This window comes from Manis pentadactyla, chromosome 1 (assembly GCF_030020395.1).
Source record: "Manis pentadactyla isolate mManPen7 chromosome 1, mManPen7.hap1, whole genome shotgun sequence".
NCBI lineage: Eukaryota > Metazoa > Chordata > Mammalia > Pholidota > Manidae > Manis > Manis pentadactyla.
Genome location: NC_080019.1, coordinates 230,776,262 through 230,797,054, shown reverse-complemented (window position 1 = coordinate 230,797,054; position 20,793 = coordinate 230,776,262). Strand labels below are relative to the sequence as shown.

Below are 20,793 nucleotides of genomic sequence, written 5' to 3'. Positions count from 1 at the left end.
AAGAACTTTCTAGACCAGAAAAAAAAAATTGAGCTAAATGAATAAAAAAGAGGCTGGTTTAAAGATATACCTAGTAAGTGTTTAAATTTCAAGGGCAAGTATAGACTTCTTCAAGCATTTAAGAAGAATGCAGGAAACAAAAAATGAACCAGATGTGTTGATGAATTCTTCCAGACAATTAAGGTAAAAGAGAGAACCTTTCAAGGTTGTTAATGAGGGCAGTATAAACAAAAACCTGATGACCAAAGATAACAAAACAACCATTTTTTATGCCAAAACCTGACATGGCAATACAGGAAAGAAAAAAATTATATATAATGCATCATGATGAGTTGGGTTTATTCAAGGAATGATGCAAGCTAGGTTAAACATTCAAAAATGAATGATAGTCTCAATGTTATAGAAATAATAGGTAAAAAGTAATCAGAGTGGCTGGATATAAAATCAGTATACAGATGTCACTGGCACAGTACTAGAACAACAATCTATAAAAAGAAAAAGTTGATAAATGCCCTTAATCAAAAGTTCTGCTCTTAGAAGGGTGCTGTTAGATTATAAAACACAGGGAAGGAGAAAATATTTGCAAAAAAGTCTGATAAGGACTAATATCTGGACTATATGTTTTAATACTCCAAAATTCAGTAATAAGAGAACAGCTCAATTTTTTTAAGTAGGCGAAAGATGTTGAATAGACGTGGCTCCTGAGAGGATTATATGGCAGGTGTGAGCATGAAAGCCAGGAATTTTTTGCCGTAGGCGCATCTCTTTAGTCCTCTGTACTTGTCAAGTTCCAAGAGGCCTCCCCACGTGGTATCAGCTGTTTGTTTTGGTGCTCTTCCTATTGGAAGGTCCTGTTCTTTACAGCCCAATGTCCTGAGACCACACGTCTCCCACAGAATGTCTTTTCTGCCTGGCGTGCGAACAAGATGGGGTAAGATGACGGTGTCTAGACTGAGGAGGCTTTTGTTGTCTGGACTTGGGAGCCATGGACTGGCAAGCAGGGCTATTCTGGACCATGGCAGAGTCACCAGTGAGTGCTGTCCTTTCCCAGAGCTGCATTTTTAAGGACTGCTAACTTAAGGGGAGAATTCTGTGAAACAACTGGCATCTGTAGTGGACCATTTGGAAAGCCCTGTACTTTGAGTTATGATTTAGCAGCTGCTATTAATACTGCATTGGTATCAGGAGTAAGACTAACATTTCCTGACACAGAGTAAGTTAAAGGGAGCCAAAGGTTTACATTGGGACCCTGTAACGTTGCGGATTGTTTGTGGTGGGGGCATAGTGTGTTCAAAATAGGTATTCAGAAAAGGTAGAGTCATGAGTGAGCCTGGCGAAAGAGGATTCTTTTCTTAACTGTGTGGAGGAATTAATGGCAGAGAGATACTAGACCACGGTCAAACCCATTTGTTGTGTACACAGTGAGCCTGCGTTATGCACATATTTGTCTTACTCAGCTTCAGCTGAATGAGCTCAGTAACCACAAGGGAGATTCCATTCTACCTACTGCCTCTCCCCACCCACCAAGTCCTTCTACTTTTCATTCCTCTAGCTGGGTGTACATGGAGGAAACTGTTAAAAAAGGAAATAATGGTTTCCTAGTCCTTTGGAGAAATGAAATGAATTATTCAGATGGCAAACAAGTGAGTGGTAATAGCTTTGTATGACATCCTTGATTAAGAAGTGGAAGTCTGAATTGAGAGAACTGATTATTCAGTTTCGCATAGGGTTATAAATAGAATACATATATAAAAAATTTTATGAATGGTTTTAGGAATTTTCTAGAGTAATTTTTATTTGTGTGAATTCCTGAATAATTTGCAAAAACTGCTCTAAAATTTGAAACCAGGTCTGGTTACATCAGACTTAAGAAACAGATTACAGAATTCTATGATGATTGAGTACGGTGTTGAGAATATCTTGTAAAGAGTTCAAAAAATCTGTTTTTCTGTTACATTTTGACCTCTAAAATAGTAGTACTTAATTACTTAAATTACTTAACTGAAGGTAATGTTCCTTTTAAAGTGGTTCTTTTAGGCTTAAGTGAATATTTTGGTTATCTGTTCAAAATTGGTAGGAACGCCTAATATACTAAGATTTTTCCTTTTTGGATAAATATTTCCTTTGATCAAAACAGTTGGAAACTGAGCTTTGCCATTGTTGCTAGTAAAAACAAGGGCAGAAAGTAACATTTTAAGGTATATCGCATTGTAGTATTCTGTCAGGCTATTTTTTTTTAGTTAAGGTATCACTGATATACAGTCTTCTGAAGGTTTCAGATGAGCAACATTGTGGTTTCAGCATTCACCCATATTATCAAGTCCCCCCCACACACACCACATTGCAGCCACTGTCCATCAGGGAAGTGAGATGCTGTAGAGTCACTAGTCTTCTCTGTGCTGTACCGCCTTCCTGGTGACCTACCTATATTGTGAGTGCTAATTACAGTGCCCTTTAATCCCCTTCTCCCTCTCTCCCCACCCACACTCTCCAAACCCTTCTCTTTGGTAACTGCTAGTCCCTTCTTGGAGTTGGTGAGTCTGCCGCTATTTTGTTCTTTCAGTTTTGCTTTCTGTCAGACTGTTTCAAGTAACCTGCAGTTACTTCATCTAAGGAAATATCTGATACTTAACTTTTGCATTTCAGGACAGTGTCAGCAGAATATATTCTTTTCTTGTTAGAGCATACTAAACTTCGTAAGTTAAAAAAACAGATTTTTGTGCTGCTGTTTTTATTTTTGTTTTTTCCTTAGAACTCAAAGACCTATTGTGGACATAAGATAATTTTTCTTTCTGAAACATCATAGACTGTGATAGGGCTCTAACAGCAGAAATGGACAAAGGGGTATACTGGGGAGAGACAGTATGATTCAGGAGAGAAATCATACTCTTACATCTTCTTGGCTCTTGGTCCAAAGGCAGTGTTTCTTATATTTTAAAGCCAAATGTAAAAACAATATTCATCTATTTAAAATGAACAGTAACTCCTTTCAAAGTCTGAATGAGATACTGTTAGGATAGAATCTTGAAAATCTCATAATTGTTTTGGGGAAATTTTTCTATTTTTTAATTAGAAAATTTCCTTTCCTTATATTTATTTTGTTATATCCTTCTGCTAGTATACATTACAAATATGATTCTGAAAATCAAAATACATCTACTTAACTCTTGTATACCTGAATTTTTTTTTTTAAATTATTGCTCCTCTTAGAGATAAACACCTTACCGCATTAAGTCTGTGTAAGTTCTTTGGCAAGACTTGTAAATACAAAGTGATTAGAAAAAGAGAACTTAACTTCAGGTGGTATTGGTGACTTGTTTAGGAAGCCGTGCCACTGGAGCCCCCTTTCAGTGCTTTGAAACAAGAACAGCAGAGAAAATGGATTGAAGAGTTGAATAAGCAAACAGATGATCGGCAAAGAAAAATAGAGGAAAAAACGGCATCATTAAAGGTAACTTATGACATTTTATGGATATAATTTCAAAGTCTTTAAACATAAAGTATCCTGAAACTATTTGATAAGTCTGTTCAAGTTATTCCACATTTGCTCTTGGGAACATTTCACTGAATGCATTCAGTGTGATTTTGCATAGCTTCTTGTAACTTAACACTTAGAAATTTCCTTATTTTTAAAATTTCTCATATTTTCTGAGCTAGTTACCTAAATGTATATGGAATCCATACAGAAACAATTTATTAATTTTTATGATGCTTATTCTGCTGTATGGAGACTTTAGAAATCACATTTGATTGCCATTTAGGATTTTATATGTGGGAATAATTAGAGAAATTCTTAGCAATTCTTATTTGTCATGATTAGGGTGAGGAACATGACAGATGGGCAGTGCGTTTTGATTCCTTAAAGAGCAATCCTGGTTCTCAATCTCAACTGTCTTCTCAGTCACCACACAAACAACCAGAGTACTTGTGTGTCTCTCCGGACATTCAGAAGCTGGCAGATAACAGCAGTGTCTGTACACCTACAGCTGGAAGTCAGGTTGAGCCTTCAGAGGAGGAGCATGTAGCAGAACCTATTAGAAATGTGGCTGTGGCAAATGGCCACAAAACAAAGTAAGTTCATTCAGGTATTTACTGAAGTGTAGAAGTCTGTGTGCTCTATTGGGACTGTTTTATATTTACAGTATGTATTAATTGGTTTCAAGTTTGGAATCTTTTTCTAAGTAGAAGTGGTTAGTAGACATATCCTAAGCAAAAATGTTTAGCAACTTGTTAAACCCACCTTTTGGGGTTTTAAACAGTTAATGTATCTATTTTGCCAGCTTCCTCCGTTCAATGACTGCTCTCTTGGACCCAGCTCAGATTGAGGAACGAGACAGGAGGCGACAGAAACAGCTAGAACATCAGGTACTGCATTATAAATATTGCTCTTCTTGATAAGTAGTACCCCTGGCTAATAGATACCTAAGTAGTGGAACTTCAAATTCTGGTATAAACTTACAGCATAGACCCTGTCCAATCCTATGATGTATCTAATCCCTACTCTAAGTGGCATATTAGAATTATACTCGTGCTAAGAACCAGACGGTGTCACACAGTACAGCCAGCTACCTTCCAGAAGAGAAGATCTCCAATATATATGTTGTCCATGTGAGGTAGCACTAGATCTTAAGTTGGTATTGGATACTTTTTCATCAGTTTAGTTTTCGTGAATTCTGTTCAGGATGACAATTAGTTCTTTGAAAGGGAACAATGTATGAGATTGAAGTAGAAGTATGGTTAAGAAATCTGGCAGATAACATAAGAAAGGAGACTAAGATTAAAATTCTCTCCCGCTTTTAGTCTAATGCTGAAGGGACTTAAATGTCTGGAAAATTCTTTAAAACCTTAGATATATGAAGATTTGGCCTAGTTAGTAGTGCTACTCACAGTCAGTTAAGTGAACAGATACTTTACACAGCGGCTGGTACTTACCAGGCACCATGCTAAGTGCTGAGATTTTTATTTTCCAGTTGTTTTTCTATTAGTTCTTCTAACGGCCCTCTTGGGTTAAAGAAAAAGCCTGTAGAGTTTGACAAGCAGGAGATGGGAGAAATACACTGGAAATTTGACATTTTAACTTTACTCAAATATGTAATTCTGTATACTGATAAGCTTGATTTCAGAACCATCAAACAAGTGCTTCATGGGTCCTCAGATCTGTGACTGTGATCTCTGTGACTGTGTGATTAGAAAGCCATCGCTGCTCAGCTGGAAGAGAAGCGCCGGATGCAGCAGCTGGAGGACGAGCAGAGGAGGAGGGAAGAGGAGGAGGAGGAGCGCCGCCTGGCACGGCAGCGAGACGCGATGCAGAGACAGCACGAGGAGGACGTGCGGAAGCAGAGACTGAAGGAAGTGCGTGATTGCATTCTAACGTTCTAGAGTAAAAATGGATTGTTTTTAAAAAAAAAAGCAGAAGTCGAACATTTGCGTATTTTTATAATTGTGAAGCTCTGTGTGGAAACATGAAAGTAAGAGAGAAGATGGAGGTTTTATCTATTTATTTATTTTTTTTACAAAACCATTGACTATATTCTCCATACTGTCCATGTGACCAACTTAATATTGTTATTGTGAATTATTATGCCCTTTATTCCACTCACCCTCCCCCCACCTGCCCCCAAACCCTCCCCCTTAGTAACCACTAGTCACTTCTCAGTCTGTGAGTCTACTGCTGTTGTGTTCCTTCTGTTTTGCTTTGTTGTTATACTCCACAAATAAGTGAAGTCATATGGTATTTGTCTTTTATCTGCCTGGCTTATTTCACTGACCTTAATACCTTCTAGGTCCATCCATATTGTTGCAAATGGCAGGATTTCTTTTCTTTTTATGGCTGAATAATATTCCATTGTGTATATATACCTCGTCTTCTACATCCATTCATCTACTGATGGGCACTTAGGTAGTTCCCATAACTTGGCTATTGTAAATAGTGTGTTGATAAACATAGGGGTGCATACATCTTTTCGAATCAGGGATTTTGTTTTCCTTGGGTTAATTTCTAAGAGTGGGATTACTGGATCACGTGGTATTTCTATTTTCAGTTTTTTTTTGAGGAACCTCCATACTGCTTTCCACAGTGGTTGCACCATTGAACATACATTCTCAACAGCAGTGTAGGAGTGTTCCCATTTCTCTGCATCCTCACCAGCATTTCTTATCCTTTGGATAGTGGCCATCCTAACTGGTTTGAGGTTATAACTCATTGTGATTCTGATTTGCATTTCCTTTATGATTAGCGATGTGGAGCTAATCATGTGTCTGTTGCCATTTGTATTTCTTTGGAGAAATGGCTGTTCAGGTCCTCTGCCCATTTTTTAATTGGGTTATTTGTTTTTCTGGTGTTGAAGCATATGAGTTCTTTATATATTTTGGATGTTAACACCTTACAGATGAGTCATTTATGAATATATTCTCCCATACTGTAGGTTGTCTTTTTGTTCTGCTGATGGTGTCCTTTGCTGTACAGAAGCCTTTTAGTTTAATGTAGTCCCACCTGTTCATTTTTTATTTTGTTTCCCTTGCTTGAGGAGATGTGTCCAGGAAAAATTGCTCATACTTATGTTCAGGAGATTTTTGCCTATCTTTTTTTTTAAAGAGATTATGGTTTCATGAGTTACATTCAGGTCTTTGATCCATTTAGATTTCACTTTTGTGTATGGATTTAGACAGTAATCTGGTTTCTTACATGTACTTGTCCAGTTTTCCCAACACCAGTTATTGAAGAGGCTGTCTTTTCCCCATTGTATAGTCATGGCACCTTTATCATATATTATTTGACTGTATATGCGTGGGTTTATATCTGGACTCTCTGTTCTGTTCCTTTGATCTATGGCTGTGTTCTTGTGCCAGTACCAAGCTCTGTTGATTACTATAGCTTTGTAGTAGAGCTTGGAGTCTGGGAGCATAATCCCCCCAGCTTTATTCTTCTTTCTCAGGATTGCTTTGGCTATTCAGGGTCTTTTATGAATTTTAGAACTGTTTGTTCTGGTTCATTGAAAAATGCTGTTGGTATTTTGATAGGGATTGCATTGAATCTGTAAATTGCTTTGGGCTGGATGGCCTTTCTGACAATATTAATTCTTCCTATCCATGAACACAGGGTAGATTTCCATTTATTGGTGCTATTCTTTAATTACTCTCATGAGTGCCTTCTAGTTTTCAGAGTATAGAGGGTCTTTTACCTCCTTGGTTAGATTTATTCCTAGGTATTTTATTCTTTTTGATGCAGTTGTAAGTGGGGTTCTTTTCCTGATCAGTTAGTATTTTTGTCCATTGTTATTATATATAGGAATGCAACAGATTCCTGTGAATTATTTTTGTATCATGCATCTTTGCTGATTCAGTTATTCTAATAGTTTTTTGGTGGAGTCTTTAGGGTTTTCTATATATAATATCAAGGCATCTACAAAGTGATGAAACTTCTTCCTTACCAATTTGGATGCCTTTTATCTCTCTATGTTGTCTGATTGCTGGCTAGGACCTCCAGTACTATACTATGTTGAATAGAAGTGGTGAAGTGGATATCCTTGTCTTGTTACCAGTTTTAGAGGGAAACCTTTCAGTTTTTCACTATTCAGTATGATGTTGGCTGTGGAGTTGTCATGTGTGGCCTTTATTTTGTGAAGGTACGTACCCTCTTTACCCATTTTTTTTGAGTTTTAATCATGAATGGATGTTGAGTTTTGTCAAATGCTTTTTCAGCATCTCTTGAGATGAACATGTGGCTTTTTTGTTTTTTGTTTTAATTTTTTATTAAGGTATGATTGATATACACTCTTATGAAGGTTTCACATGAAAAAACAATGTGGTTACTACATTAAGTCCCCACCCATACCCCAATATAGTCACTGTCCATCAGTGCAGCAAGATGGCACAGATCCACTATGTGCCTTCTCTGTGCTACACTGTTTTCCTTGTGATCCCCCACACCATGTGTACTAAACATAATACCCCTCAATCCCCTTCTCCCTCCCTCCCCACCCGCCCTCCCACACCCCTCCCCTTTGGTAACCACTAGTTCGTTCTTGGAGTCTCTGAGTCTGCTGCCATTTTGTTCCTTCAGTTTTGCTTCATTGTTATACTCCACAAATGAGGGAAATCATTTGACATTTGTTTTTCTCTGTCTGGCTTATTTCACTGAGCATAATGTCCTCCAGCTCCATCCATGTTGTTGCAAATGGTAGGATTTGTTTCTTTCTTATGACTGAATAGTATTCCATTGTGTATATGTACCACATCTTCTTTATCCATTCATCTACTGATGGGCACCTAGATTGCTTCCATATCTTGGCTATTGTAAAAAGTGCTGCGATAAACATAGGGGTGCATATGTCTTTTTGAATCTGAGAAATTGTATTCTTTGGGTATATTCCAAGGAGTGGGATTCTGGGGTCAAATGGTATTTCTATTTTTAGTTTTTTGAGGAACCTCCATATTGCTTTCCGCAGTGGTTGAACTAGCTTACATTCCCACCGGCAGTGTAGGAGGGTCCCCCTTTCTCCGCATCCTCGCCAGCATTTGTTGTTCTTAGTCTTTTCTATGCTGGCCATCCTAACTGGTGTGAGGTGATAACTCATATTGGTTTTAATTTGCATTTCCCTGATGATTAGTGATGTGGAGCATCCTTTCATGTGTCTGTTGGCCATCTGAATTTCTTCTTTGGAGAACTGTCTCTTCATATCCTCTGCCCATTTGTTAATTGGGTTATTTGCTTTTTGGGTGTTGAGGTGTGTAAGTTCTTTATATATCTTGGATGTTAGCCCCTTGTCGGATATGTCATTTACAAATATATTCTCCCATACTGTCGGATGCCTTTTTGTTTTGTTGATAATGTCCTTTGCCGTACAAAAACTTTTTAGTTTGATGTAGTCCCATGAGTTCATTTTTGCTTTTGTTTCTTTTTCTCGAGGAGATGGGTTCAGGAAGAAGTTGCTCATGCTTATATTCAGGAGATGTTTGCCTATGTTGTCTTCTAGGAGTTTTATGATTTCATGACTTACATTCAAGTCTTTAATCCATTTCAAGTTTACTTTTGTGTATGGGGTTAAACAATCCAGTTTCATTCTCTTGCATGTAGCTGTCCAGTTTTGCCAACACCAGCTGTTGAAGAGGCTCTAATAATTCTTTGTATTTCAGCCATTCCCCATTGTATGTCCATGGCTCCTTTATCATATATTAATTGACCATATATGTTTGGGTTTATATCAGGGCTCTCTAGTCTGTTCCATTGGTCTTTGGGTCTGTTCTTGTGCCAGTACCAAATTGTCTTGATTACTGTGGCTTTGTAGTACAGCTTGAAGTTGGGAGCATTAATCCCCCCTGTTTAAATCTTCCTTCTCAGGATTGCTTTGGCTATTCGAGGTCTTTTGTGGTTCCATATGAATTAGGACAATTTTCTCTAGTTCATTGAAGAATGCTGTTGGTATTTTGATAGGAATTGCATTGAATCTATAGATTGCTTTAGGCAGGATGGCCATTGTGACAATATTAATTCGTCCTATCCATGAGCACGGGATGTGTTTCCATTTATTGGTATCTTTAATTTCTCTCATGAGTGTCTTGTAGTTTTCAGAGTATAGGTGTTTCACTTCCTTGGTTAGGTTTTTTCCTAGGTATTTTATTCTTTTTGATGCAGTTGTGAATGGAATTGTTTTCCTGATTTCTTTCTCTGCTAGTTCATCATTAGTGTATAGGAATGCCACAGATTTCTGTCTAGTAATTTTGTATCCAGCAACTTTGCTGAATTCAGATATTAGATCTAGTAATTTTGAAGTGGATTCTTTAGGGTTTTTTATGTACACTATCATGTCATCTGCAAACAGGGACAGTTTAACTTCTTCCTTGCCAATCTGGATGCCCTTTATCTCTTTGTGTTTTCTGCTTGCCGTGACTAGGACCTCCAGAACTATGTTGAATAGAAGTGGGGAGAGTGGGCATCCTTGTCTTGTTCCCGATCTTAAAGGAAAAGCTTTCAGCTTCTCACTGTTAAGTATAATGTTGGCTGTGGGTTTGTCATATATGGCCTTTATTATGTTGAGGTACTTGCCCTCTATACCCATTTTCTTGAGAGTTTTTATCATGAATGGATGTTGAATTTTGTCAAATGCTTTTTCAGCATCTATGGAAATGATTATGTGGTTTTTGTCCTTTTTGTTGATGTGGTGGATCATGTTGATGGATTTTCAAATGTTGTACCATCCTTGCATCCCTGGCATAAATCCTACTTGATCATGATGGATGATGTTTGATGTATTTTTGAATTCGGTTTGCTAATATTTTGTTGAGTATTTTTGCATCTATGTTCATCAGGGATATTGGTCTGTAATTTTCTTTTTTTGTGGTGTCTTTGCCTGGTTTTGGTATTACAGTGAGGCTAGCCTTATAGAATTAGTTTGGAAGTATTCCCTCCTCTTATTTTTTGGAAAACTTTTAAGGTTTTCTCTAATAATTCTTTGTATTTCTGTGATGTCTGTAATGATTTTTCCTTTCTCATTTCTGATTCTTTTTATGTGTGTAGGCTCTCTTTTTTTCTTGATAAGTCTGGCTAGGGGTTTGTCTATTTTGTTTATTTTTTATTGTTTTATTCTTCTCAATTTTATTTATTTCTGGCCTGAGAGACTATCTCCTTCCCCAGATTGGGGAAGTTTTCAGCAACTACCTCCTCAAAGACACTTTCTATCCCTTTCTCTCTCTCCTTCTTCTGGTGTCCCTATGATGCGAATATTGTTCCGCTTGGATTGGTCACACAGTTCTCTCAATATTCTTTCATTCTTAGAGATCCTTTTTTCCCTCTGTGCCTCAGCCTCTTTGTATTCCTCTTCTCTGGTTTCTATTTCATTTATCGTCTCCTCCACCGTATCCAACCTGCTTTTAATACCCTCCATCGTGCTCTTCAATGATTGGATCTCTGACCTGAATTCATTCCTGAGCTCTTGGATGTCTTTCCATACCTCCATTAGCATGTTGATGATTTTTATTTTGAACTCCCTTTCAGGAAGAGTCATAAGGTCCATGTCATTTATATTTTTCTCTGGAGTTATATAAATTTTACTCTGGACCAGGTTCCCTTGGTGTTTCATATTTGTGTATGGCGCCCTCTAGTGTCCAGAAGCTCTATTCTGGAGCTGCTCAGCCCCTGAAGCAATGTCGGGGGTCACAGGGGAGCGGTACTGGTGCCTGGGGGTAGGAAAGAGCTGTTCCCGCCTCCTGGCTGATGTCCCTGTCTCCACTGCCTGAGCCAGTGGGCCGGTCACACAGGTATAAGCTTTTGTTCCAGAGCAGCTGGATATGGATCCCTGCTTTCCACAAGCGGCCGGAATCCCAGTCTCCCCAGGAATTCTGCCTGTATTAACTTTCCAACCCGGTAGTCATGCGAGTCTCATGAAAGCACCATGAAATGTAGGTTTGTGCTCCCAGCGCAGATCTCCAGAGCCAGGTATTCAGCAGTCCCAGGCCTTCCACTCCCTCCCTGCTCCGTTTCTCTTCCTCCCCCCGGTGAGCTGGGGTTGGGGAGGGGCTCAGGTCCCGGGAGCCACAGCTCTGGTACGTTACCCCGTTCCGTGAGGTCTGCTCTTTTCTCCAGGTGTGTGCAGTCTGGCGCCGTCCTCTTTCCTGTTGCTCTCTCAGGATTGGTTGCACCAACTCTATTTTCTAATTGTATACGGTTTTAGAAGGAAGCCTCTGTCTCTGTTCTCATGCCGCCATCTTTTCAAACATGGTTTTTCTTTCTTTTTGTTAATGTGGTGTATCATGATTGATATGTGAATATTGTACCATCCTTTCATCCCTATAAGAAATCCCACTTGGTCATGACGGATGATATTTTTGATGTACTTTTGAATTTGCTTTGTCAATATTTTATTGAGGATTTTTCCATCTATGTTCATCAGGGATATTGGTCTATAATTTTGTGATTTTTTTTTTTTTTTTTTTTTTTTTTTTTTGTGGTGTCTTTGGTTTTGGTAGTAGAGTGATGCTGGCCTTAGAATGAATTTGGAAGTATTCCCTCCTCTTCTTTTTGGAAGACTTTAAGAAGGATGGGTATTGGCTCTTTCCTTAAATGTTTGGTAGAATTCAGTTTTGAAGCCATCTGGACCTGTAGTTTTGTTTTTTGAGAGTTTTTTGATTACCAGTTCGATATCATTGCTGGTAATTGATCTATTCGGCTTTTCTCTTTCTTCCTGGGTCAATATTGGAAGGTACTATTTTTCTAGAAAGTTGTCCATTTCTTCTAGATTATCCAGTTTGTTGTCATAATTTCTCACAGTATTCTCTAGTAATTCTTTGTGATATTATTTTGATTATTCCTTCATTTCTGATTTTGTTAATGTGTGTACACTCTTTTTCTTGGTAAGTCTGGCTAGGGGTTTATCTATTTTGTTTATTTTCTCCAAGAACCAGCTTCTGGTTTCATTGATTTTTTTTTCTATTATTTTATTCTTCTCTGTTTTATTTGTGCTGTGATCTTTATTATGTCCCTTCTTCTACTAACTTTGGGCTTCATTTTTTCCTTCTTTTTCCAGTTTCTTATTTGTGGCTTTAGACTATTTGGGATTGTTCTTGTTTATTGAGGTAAGCCTGTATTACTGTGTACTTTCCAACTGCCTTTGTTGCATCTCACAGATTTTGGGCTGTTGAGTCTTTGTTTTCATTTGTCTCCCTATATTGCTTGATTTCTGTTTTAATCTGTTCAGTGATCCATTGATTATCTAGAAGCATTTTGTTTATTCTCCATATGTTTGTAGGCTTTGTTGTTTTCTTTTTGTAATTTATTTCTAGTTTCATACCATTGTGGTCTGAGAAGCTTCCTGATACAATTTCAGTCTTGAATTTAGTAAGGCTCTTTTTGTGGCCTAGTGTCTGATTATTCTGGAGAACGTTCCATATACACTTGAGAAAATGTGTATCCTGCTGCTTTCCGGTGGAATGTTCTGTAGATGTCTGTTAGGTCCATCTGACCTAATGTCTTTCAGTGCCTCTGTTTCCTTATTCATTTTTTTCTGGTTGATTTGTCTGTTGATATGAGTGGTGTGTTAAAGTCTTCTACAGTGACTGTGTTGTAATCTATTTTCCCCTTTAATTCTGTTAGTATTTGTTTTACTTATTTAGGTGCTCCTATGTTGGGTCCATAGATACATGTAATGGTTATGTCCTCTTGTTGGACTGACCCCTTTATCATTATGTAACGTCCTTCTTTGTCTTTTGTGACTTTTTGTTTCGAAATATATTTTGTCTGATACAAGTATTGCTACTCTTGTTTTTTTCTCCCTATTTGCATGAAGTATCTTTTTCTATCCCTTCACTTTTAGTCTGTGTGTCAGCCGTGTGGGTCTGAAAGGAGTCTTTTAGGCAGCATATGAATGGGTCTTGTTTCCTTATCTATCCTGCTGTTCTCTGTCTTGACTGGTGCATTCAGTCCATTTACATTAAAGGTGATTTTTTGATAGATATGTACTTATTGCCATGTCATTAATTGTTTTGTGGCTGTTTTTATAGCTCCTATCCATTCCTTCCTTCACCTCGTATACTCTTTTGTTATTGATGGCTTTCTTTAGTGTTGTGGTTGGATTTCTCTTTAAAAATTTTTTTTCTGTGTTTATCTATTGTAGGCTTTAGGTTTGTGGTTACCAAAGGTTCAAGGAAAGCTTCCTTACTATGTAACAGTCTGTCTTAAATTGCCAATTGCTGTTTCAAATACAATCTAAAAGTATTTTTTTCTTACTCCTCTTCTTCCTCCTCCACACTTTCTGTATTAGATGTCATAATCTGCACTTTTTCTGTATCCCTTGACTGATTTTGTGTACAGTTGATTTTGCTTTTTTGTTTTATTTTCATACTTGCTTGGTAATTAATTGGTCTACTCCCTTCACTGTGGGTTTATTTTCCCTGGTGGAAGCTATTTAGCCTTAGGGTCATTTCCATCTACAGCTGCCCCTCTAACATACCCTGTAAGGCTGGCTTCATGGTGGTGAGTTCCTTCAACTTCCATTTATCTGGAAATTGTTTAATCCCTGCTTCAAATTTAAATGATAAAATCTCACCAAGTAGAGGATTCTTGGTTGAAGGTCCTTCTGTTTCAATACATGAAATATTTGGTGCCGCTCCCTTCTGGCCTGTAGAGTTTCTGCTGATCGTCTGATGGGGTTTCCCTTCTAAGGAGTCTTTTTTCTCTCTCTGGCTACTTTCAATACTTTCTCCTTATCCTTGATTTTTGCCATTTTAATCATTATATGTCTTGGTGTTTTCTTCCTGGGGTTCCTGTATTTAGAGGGTCTTTGTGCTTCCATGACCTGAGTGTCTATTTCCTTCCCCAAAGTTGGGAAGTTTCCAAAAATTATTTCCTCAGAGTTTCTATCCCGTTGTCTTTCTCTTCTCCTTCTGGTACCCCTACTATGTGAATATTGTTTCATTTGGACTGGTCAGAGCGCTCTTGTTCTTCCGTTCCTAGACATCCTTTTCTCTCTCTGTTCCTCTGCTACGTTGGGTTCCTGTTCTCTAATTTCCATCTCATTCATTGTCTCCTTCAAGTGCACGTTTCATCTCAGGTAAGGCATTCTTCAGCTCTGAGTGGCTCTTTTTCAGGTCCTCTGTCTCTTTGTTGAAGTCCTCACTAAGATCTTGAATGTTTTTTTGTAAATCTGTGAACAGATTTATGACTTTTATTTTTATTTCATTTAGCCCTCTTTCTGGACTTTTGTCCCATAGTTTTGTTTGGATTATATTCCTCTGCCTACTAATTTTGTCGGGGTTTCTGTGTCCTTCCTTTGTATTAGATAGCTATGCTTCCTGGCCTGCAGAGCAATAGCTTCATGGAGAAGGCGTCCTACAGTGCCCAGAAGCTCAAGGCCATCTACGTTCTGGCACCTGGTTCTACTTTGTGGGAGCCTCAGGTGTCGACATTCGGTGGGCGGGGTCACTTTTCTGTCTGTCTGTCCGCTGTAGTGACCTGAGTCTGCCCCAGCTTTTGCTTCATCTGCCACCTGTGTTATCAGTGCAGAAGGCTCCTGGCCTTGCCGTGGGCTGGGCCGCCCTGTGCCCTCTGGCATCCTTAAAGCCTTCGCTCCAAAACTGCCGACAAGTCTTTGAAACTGCCACCTGTGCTTTGGGTCCCAGACTCGGGGGAGCATGCCCATTCTCTGCGATGGCTGGAGTCCCCGCCTCCCAGATTGTCCCACCTGCCGCTGGTGTCCAGCCCCGCCGATCACCGGAACCCATGTGGTGTGGGCTCGCGCTCCTGGGGCAGATCTCCAGGGCCAGGTGTGCGGCAAGCCTGCGCTCCCACCCCTCCCTGCTGCGTTTTCCTCTCTCCCGCCTGTGGGCTGGGACGGGGAAAGGGCTGGGGTCCCACTCAGTCCTGACTCTGTCAGTTTACCATTTTCTGTGTGATCCTCTCTTCTTCCCCAGGTGTAAGTGGTCTGTTCTCCAGTCTTAGTTCGTTTTCAGGTTTAGGTGTATTTGCTGTATATTCTTCTTCCATGTGTTTTTGGGAGGAGGTTTCCACCTTGCCTTCCTACTTTTCCATTTTTTTCTTGTCAGCCTCCCTCTGGAGGTTTTATTATTTCAGGCATTATATTGCCTGTGTTTTTCCTCAGCTGAGGAAGTCAAGATAAGTTACTATATTACAGCACAAAACTTATCCATGTACTTGATTTTGAAATGTTTTCTAAGCAATTACTATTAATGAATATTCTAGACATGATTGGCTTTTCTGTCTGTGTCCACTTGTGTACAGGAGCATATATTTGCAGTGTTTTCTTAGGATTGAGGATACAATTTGTTGCTCTGTCAGAGGTTATCTCTGACTACATAAGGAACACTGCTACTAATATTCTTTCAAGAAGAGGGGCTATCTTGTCGGCTAGGAGAACACATATATTAAGTAGTGCAGACAGTATAAATATGGTGGTGTCAGATGTCATATTTGAGCTGACCTGATAAAGAGCAAATCATACAATGACGTTCAATTGCCAGAGATTCATGAGCTTTAGAGTAGAGCATAGCGCACCTCCTCTGGAGGTGTGAGGGTGGCGCTGAGAGCCTGCATTTTGTTTCCTTTACCTCCTTAAAGCCTTCGCTCCAAAGCTGGCTGATGAAGGGACATATGGCCTTGGGTCCCAATTTCATTATCTTGAATAGGCTGAGCCAACTACTGTGAAATAACTGTGTACGTGTAAATATCAAAGGATCATTTGCTTGAATTACAGAAAATGGCTATAAATCTTCGTTTTGCCATTTAGTAATCAATTTTTCATCTTAGATTTCTGATAGAATTGACCATTGGTTTTAGAAATCCTGAAAACTTTCATTACTAAACTTTAATAAGTAAAAGAGTTCTTATGTTTGTGTTCTAATACAGCCATAGGCAAAGATATTAAAATGTAAGCTCCAATTCATTGGCTGCTGGGTCCCCATTATCTTGAATAGTGCCTGGAACCCAGCAGGAGCTGAGAAAATATCTACTAAGAGAATAGTCAAGCCTGTACATGTTTGATAATTATATTTAATAATTTTGTGCACTTCAATACTGACAGGAGATCGTGACTCTCAAGACAAATGAGCTGTACCAGACGATGCAGAGAGCACAGGAGCTGGCACAGAGACTGAGACAGGAACAGAGAATCCGAGAATTGGCCAAGAAGGGACATGACACTTCTAGATTGATCAGAAATCTTGGCAGTAAGCACTTGATTAGAAATTCACCTATAGTATCTTTTGAAGAATAATTTAAATATTTTCCTATTCTTAATATCTTTAATACACCTATTAACTAAACATTTTTAAAGGAATTTTAGACCTTGAGCTAATTTTTTAATGTTTACTTTATTTGGGAAATTGCCTCAAGAGTAGAAATAATGTTACAGTTTTCGTGTCTTTTCATGTAAATTTTGTTTTGTTCACAGTAGGTAAAATGTGTAATTTTTACCCAGTTTTATGGAGAAATCTATAAAGTGGTTTCTCTAAATTCAGTAAGGGATAAGAATGCAGGTAACTTTTCATAAGAAACATTAGGCTAGCCTTGTAAATTTTGTTGGCAATGTTCGTCCTGATTGATTGAGTCTTGTGTGCATTTAGTTGCTGCTACACATAATTTCAATAATATTCCTGAACTGTCTTTTTACCAGATGATTTTCTCTCGCCAGTTGATAGAACACAAATGGAGTATAATGCATCTACTCACAACATTTCAGATTCAAGACATGACTTGGATGAAGTCAGTGATAAACTGAATACATGTGTCAATAATAGAGCCTCTCCAAAGAAAGATACTGCTGTGCAAACAGGTATTTGTTTAGAAATTGTGATTTGGTTTAAAATTTACTTAAAATGAAAGTCACAAGTAGAATTAAGTTCAGTTAACTTAAAGTTTAAAATTAAAAAAATTTCTTGGTTTTGCTCTAATAGCTTTTTTGAGGTAATTCACATAGCATAAAACTTGCTCTTTTAAAAAAGGTTACAAAGTGGGTTTTTTTTGTAAAATACAATTCAGTTTTTGTGTTTAGAGTTGTGCAACCATCACCACAATGAATTGTAGAACATTTTTATCACCACGAAGTAACCTTTCCTCCTCAGGAGTCAGGGCCCATTTCCTCCTCCCCTGAGTCCTGGGGAACCACTAAGCTACTTTCTGTCTCTATTTGCCTATTCTGGACATTCATATATCGAATCATACCCATTGTCTCCTGGTCTGGGGTCTTTGACTTAGGATAATGCTGTATGGTTCATCCATGTTGTAGCATGTATCACTACCTCTTTCCTTTTTATTGCTTTATAATATTCCATTTTATGGGTATATCACATTTTATTGATTCCTTTATCAGTTGATGGATATTTGGGTTACTTCCACTTTTTGGTTATTATAAATATACTGTTATGAACTTTCATGTATTGGGCTTTATATGGAAATGTATTTTCAGGTTTTTTGAGAAAGAAGAGTAGTAGTATTGCTGAGTCATGTGGTAATTGTATATTCAGCATTTTGAGGAACTAACAGGCTTCTTTTCCAGAGCAGCTAACTGTGCCATTTTACATTCCTACTAGCAAGGTATGAGGGTTCAAAGTTCTTTGCATCCTTTCTCAACTTACTGTTCTTGTGGTTTTAAAGAGGCATCTCATGGTGGTTTTGATTTGCATTTCCCTCTGACTAATGATGTTCAGCATCTTTTCATGTGCTCAGTTTAAATTTTGCATAGGTAATAAGGCAATATCATGTTGGGTATTAGGAATCCTTTCAGCCCTTCACCTGTCTGGAGAATCTTTTTTTTTTTTTTAATTTGGGAAATCTCTTCACCTTTCACTTTTTTTTTAAATTTAGGTATATTTAACATTAGTTTCAGGTGTGTGACATAATGATTCAGTATTTGTATATATTGCAAATGATAACCACAGTAAATCTAGTTAACATTTTGTCATTGTACAGCTATGAAGTATTTTTTCTTATGAGAACTTTTAAGATTTACTTTCCTAGCAACTTTTACATGTACAATACAGTATTATTAACTGTAGTCACCATGCTCTGTATATTATATCCCCAGGACTTATTTATATTTTAACTGGAAGGTTCTGCCTTTTGACCCCCTTCACCCATTTTGCCCATCTCCCTCACTCCCCAGCTGAATCACCCATCAATTTTCTGTATCTTTTTGTTTTTAAGTTTCCACACGTGAGATCATACATCTTTCTCTGACTTACTTCACTTAACACAAGACTCTCAAAGTGTATACCTCTTGTTGCAAGTAGCAAGATCTCATTATTTTTTATGGTTGAATTCCATTCTGTGCATATATAATATTTTATCCATCTGTTGATGGACACATAAATTGCTTCCATGTCTTAGCTATCATAAATAATGCTGCAGTAAACATGGGAGTGTATATATGTTCGCAAGTTAGTGTTTCATTTCCTTCAGATAAATACTCAGAAGTGGAATTGTTGGATCACGGTTTTGAGGTGTGATATATACCTCACTGTGGTTTTGATTCGCATTTCCTTAATGATTACTGATGTTGAACATCTTTTCATGTCTTGTTGCCCATCTCTGTGTCTTCTTTGGGAAACTGTCTAGATCTGCCCATTTTTAGTAAGTTTTTATTTTTCTTTTTTTTTGCTGTTGCATTGTATGAGTTCTTTGTATTTTAGATGTTAACAACCTTATCAGATAGGTAACATGATTACAATGATCTTCTCCAATTCATTAAGTTGCCTTTTCATTCTGTTGATGGTGTCCTATGTTGTGCAGAGGCTTTTGAGTTTGATGTAGTTCCACTTGTTTTACTTTTGTTACTTTTTGGTTTTGGTGTCATAATCCAAAAACTCATGGCCAAGACCGACATTAAGGAGTTTACTGTCTGTTTTCTTCTGAGAGCTTTGTTTTCAGGTCTCATATTCAGGTCTTTAATATATCTTGAGTTCATTTTTATGATAAAGTTCATTCTTTTGCATTCAGCTGTCCAGTTTTCCCAATAACATTTATTGAAGAGACTGTCTTTTCCCCATTGCTTAGCACATGCTTAAGCACCTTTGTCATAAATTAATTGACCGTATATGTGTTCATTTATTTCTGGGCTCCATATTTCTGTTCACTGATCTATGTGTCTGCTTTTTGCCAGTACCATACTGTTTGATTCCTGTAGCTTTGTAACATAGTTTGAAATCAGAGTTTGGTATCTCCAGCTATGTTCATCTTTCTCAAGAATGCTTGACTATTTGGAGACTTTTGTGGTTCCATATCAGTTTTAGGACTATTCTATTTCTGTGAAAAATACCATTGGAAGTTTGATCTGGATTGGATTAAATCTAGAATGCTTTGGGTAGGGCAGACATTTTAACAATATTAATTTTTCCAGTCCATGAGCAAGGAATATCTTTCCATTTATTTGTGTCTTCAGTTTCTTAATGTCTGAAGGTCTTTTACCCATTAAATTTATTCCTAGATATTTTATTCTTTTTAATGCAGTTGTAAATGGTTTTTCTTAATTCTTTTGGTAGTTCATTGTTAGTGTAAAGAAGCATAATATATTTTCGTATATTTGTTTTATATCCTGTAACTGAACTGAATTTGTTTTTGACAGTTTTTTGGAGTCTTTATAAAAGAGTTTTCTATATATAGTATATCATCCGCAAATAGGGAGTTTTACCTCTTTCTTTCCAATTTGGATGCTTTTTATTTTTTTATCTTGCCTAATTGCTGTGGTCAAGACTAGACTCCAGTACTATGTTAAATAAAGTGGCAAGTGCAAGCATTGTTCTGTTACTTTAGGGGAAACTTTCTGCTTTTCAACATTTGAGCATATTCTATGTGGGTTTGTCATATACTCCCTTTATTATGTTGACATATAATCCTCTATACTCTTTTTCAGAGTTTTTATTATAAATGATACTGAATTTTGCCAAATGCTTTTTCTGCATCTATTGAGATGATCAAATGGTCTTTACACTTCATTTTGTTAATGTGGTATGTAGCATTGATTTGTGTCCTCTAGGCAGCAGCCACAAAACCCAGAGCATCAGAGTCATGTAAAAGCTCCCTTCCAGTAGGTGCTGGCACTGTGGAGCAGGGCAGAGGGAGGTGGGAGAGAAGGCACCCGCTGGGGAGACAGGACAGGCCTGGAGTTTAAAGTTCTGACAAAGATGGTGCCCACCAGGTTCATTCCCCGGAGGGTATCCCAGCAAGTGCCTAGATGTGTTGTTAGAAGCTTGCTCCTCAAGTTGACACTTAAAAGTAAATGAATCCTTTTCAGATAAAGTCTGGATGCAACTGGCTGCTGCTTCTGCTCTGGGACCTGGGGCAAGTGAGTC

General features: G+C 38.0%; 1 protein-coding gene across 8 annotated transcripts in view; it reads left to right on the top strand.

Annotated features, from left to right (window-relative positions):
* CCDC66 (coiled-coil domain containing 66) overlaps positions 1-20,793 on the top strand; it is a 61,940-nt gene that overhangs the window by 34,426 nt on the left and 6,721 nt on the right. For 6 of the 8 annotated variants that reach the window (XM_036878010.2, XM_036878003.2, XM_036878008.2 and 3 more), the window contains 6 exons: positions 3,323-3,451; positions 3,821-4,071; positions 4,281-4,365; positions 5,191-5,352; positions 16,530-16,674; positions 17,121-17,279. In XM_036878010.2, the coding sequence (XP_036733905.2) occupies positions 3,323-3,451; positions 3,821-4,071; positions 4,281-4,365; positions 5,191-5,352; positions 16,530-16,674; positions 17,121-17,279 (931 nt within the window). The remainder of the gene's footprint in view (positions 1-3,322; positions 3,452-3,820; positions 4,072-4,280; positions 4,366-5,190; positions 5,353-16,529; positions 16,675-17,120; positions 17,280-20,793) is intronic. The other 2 variants (XM_036878006.2, XM_036878005.2) reach the window with 2 other exon arrangements.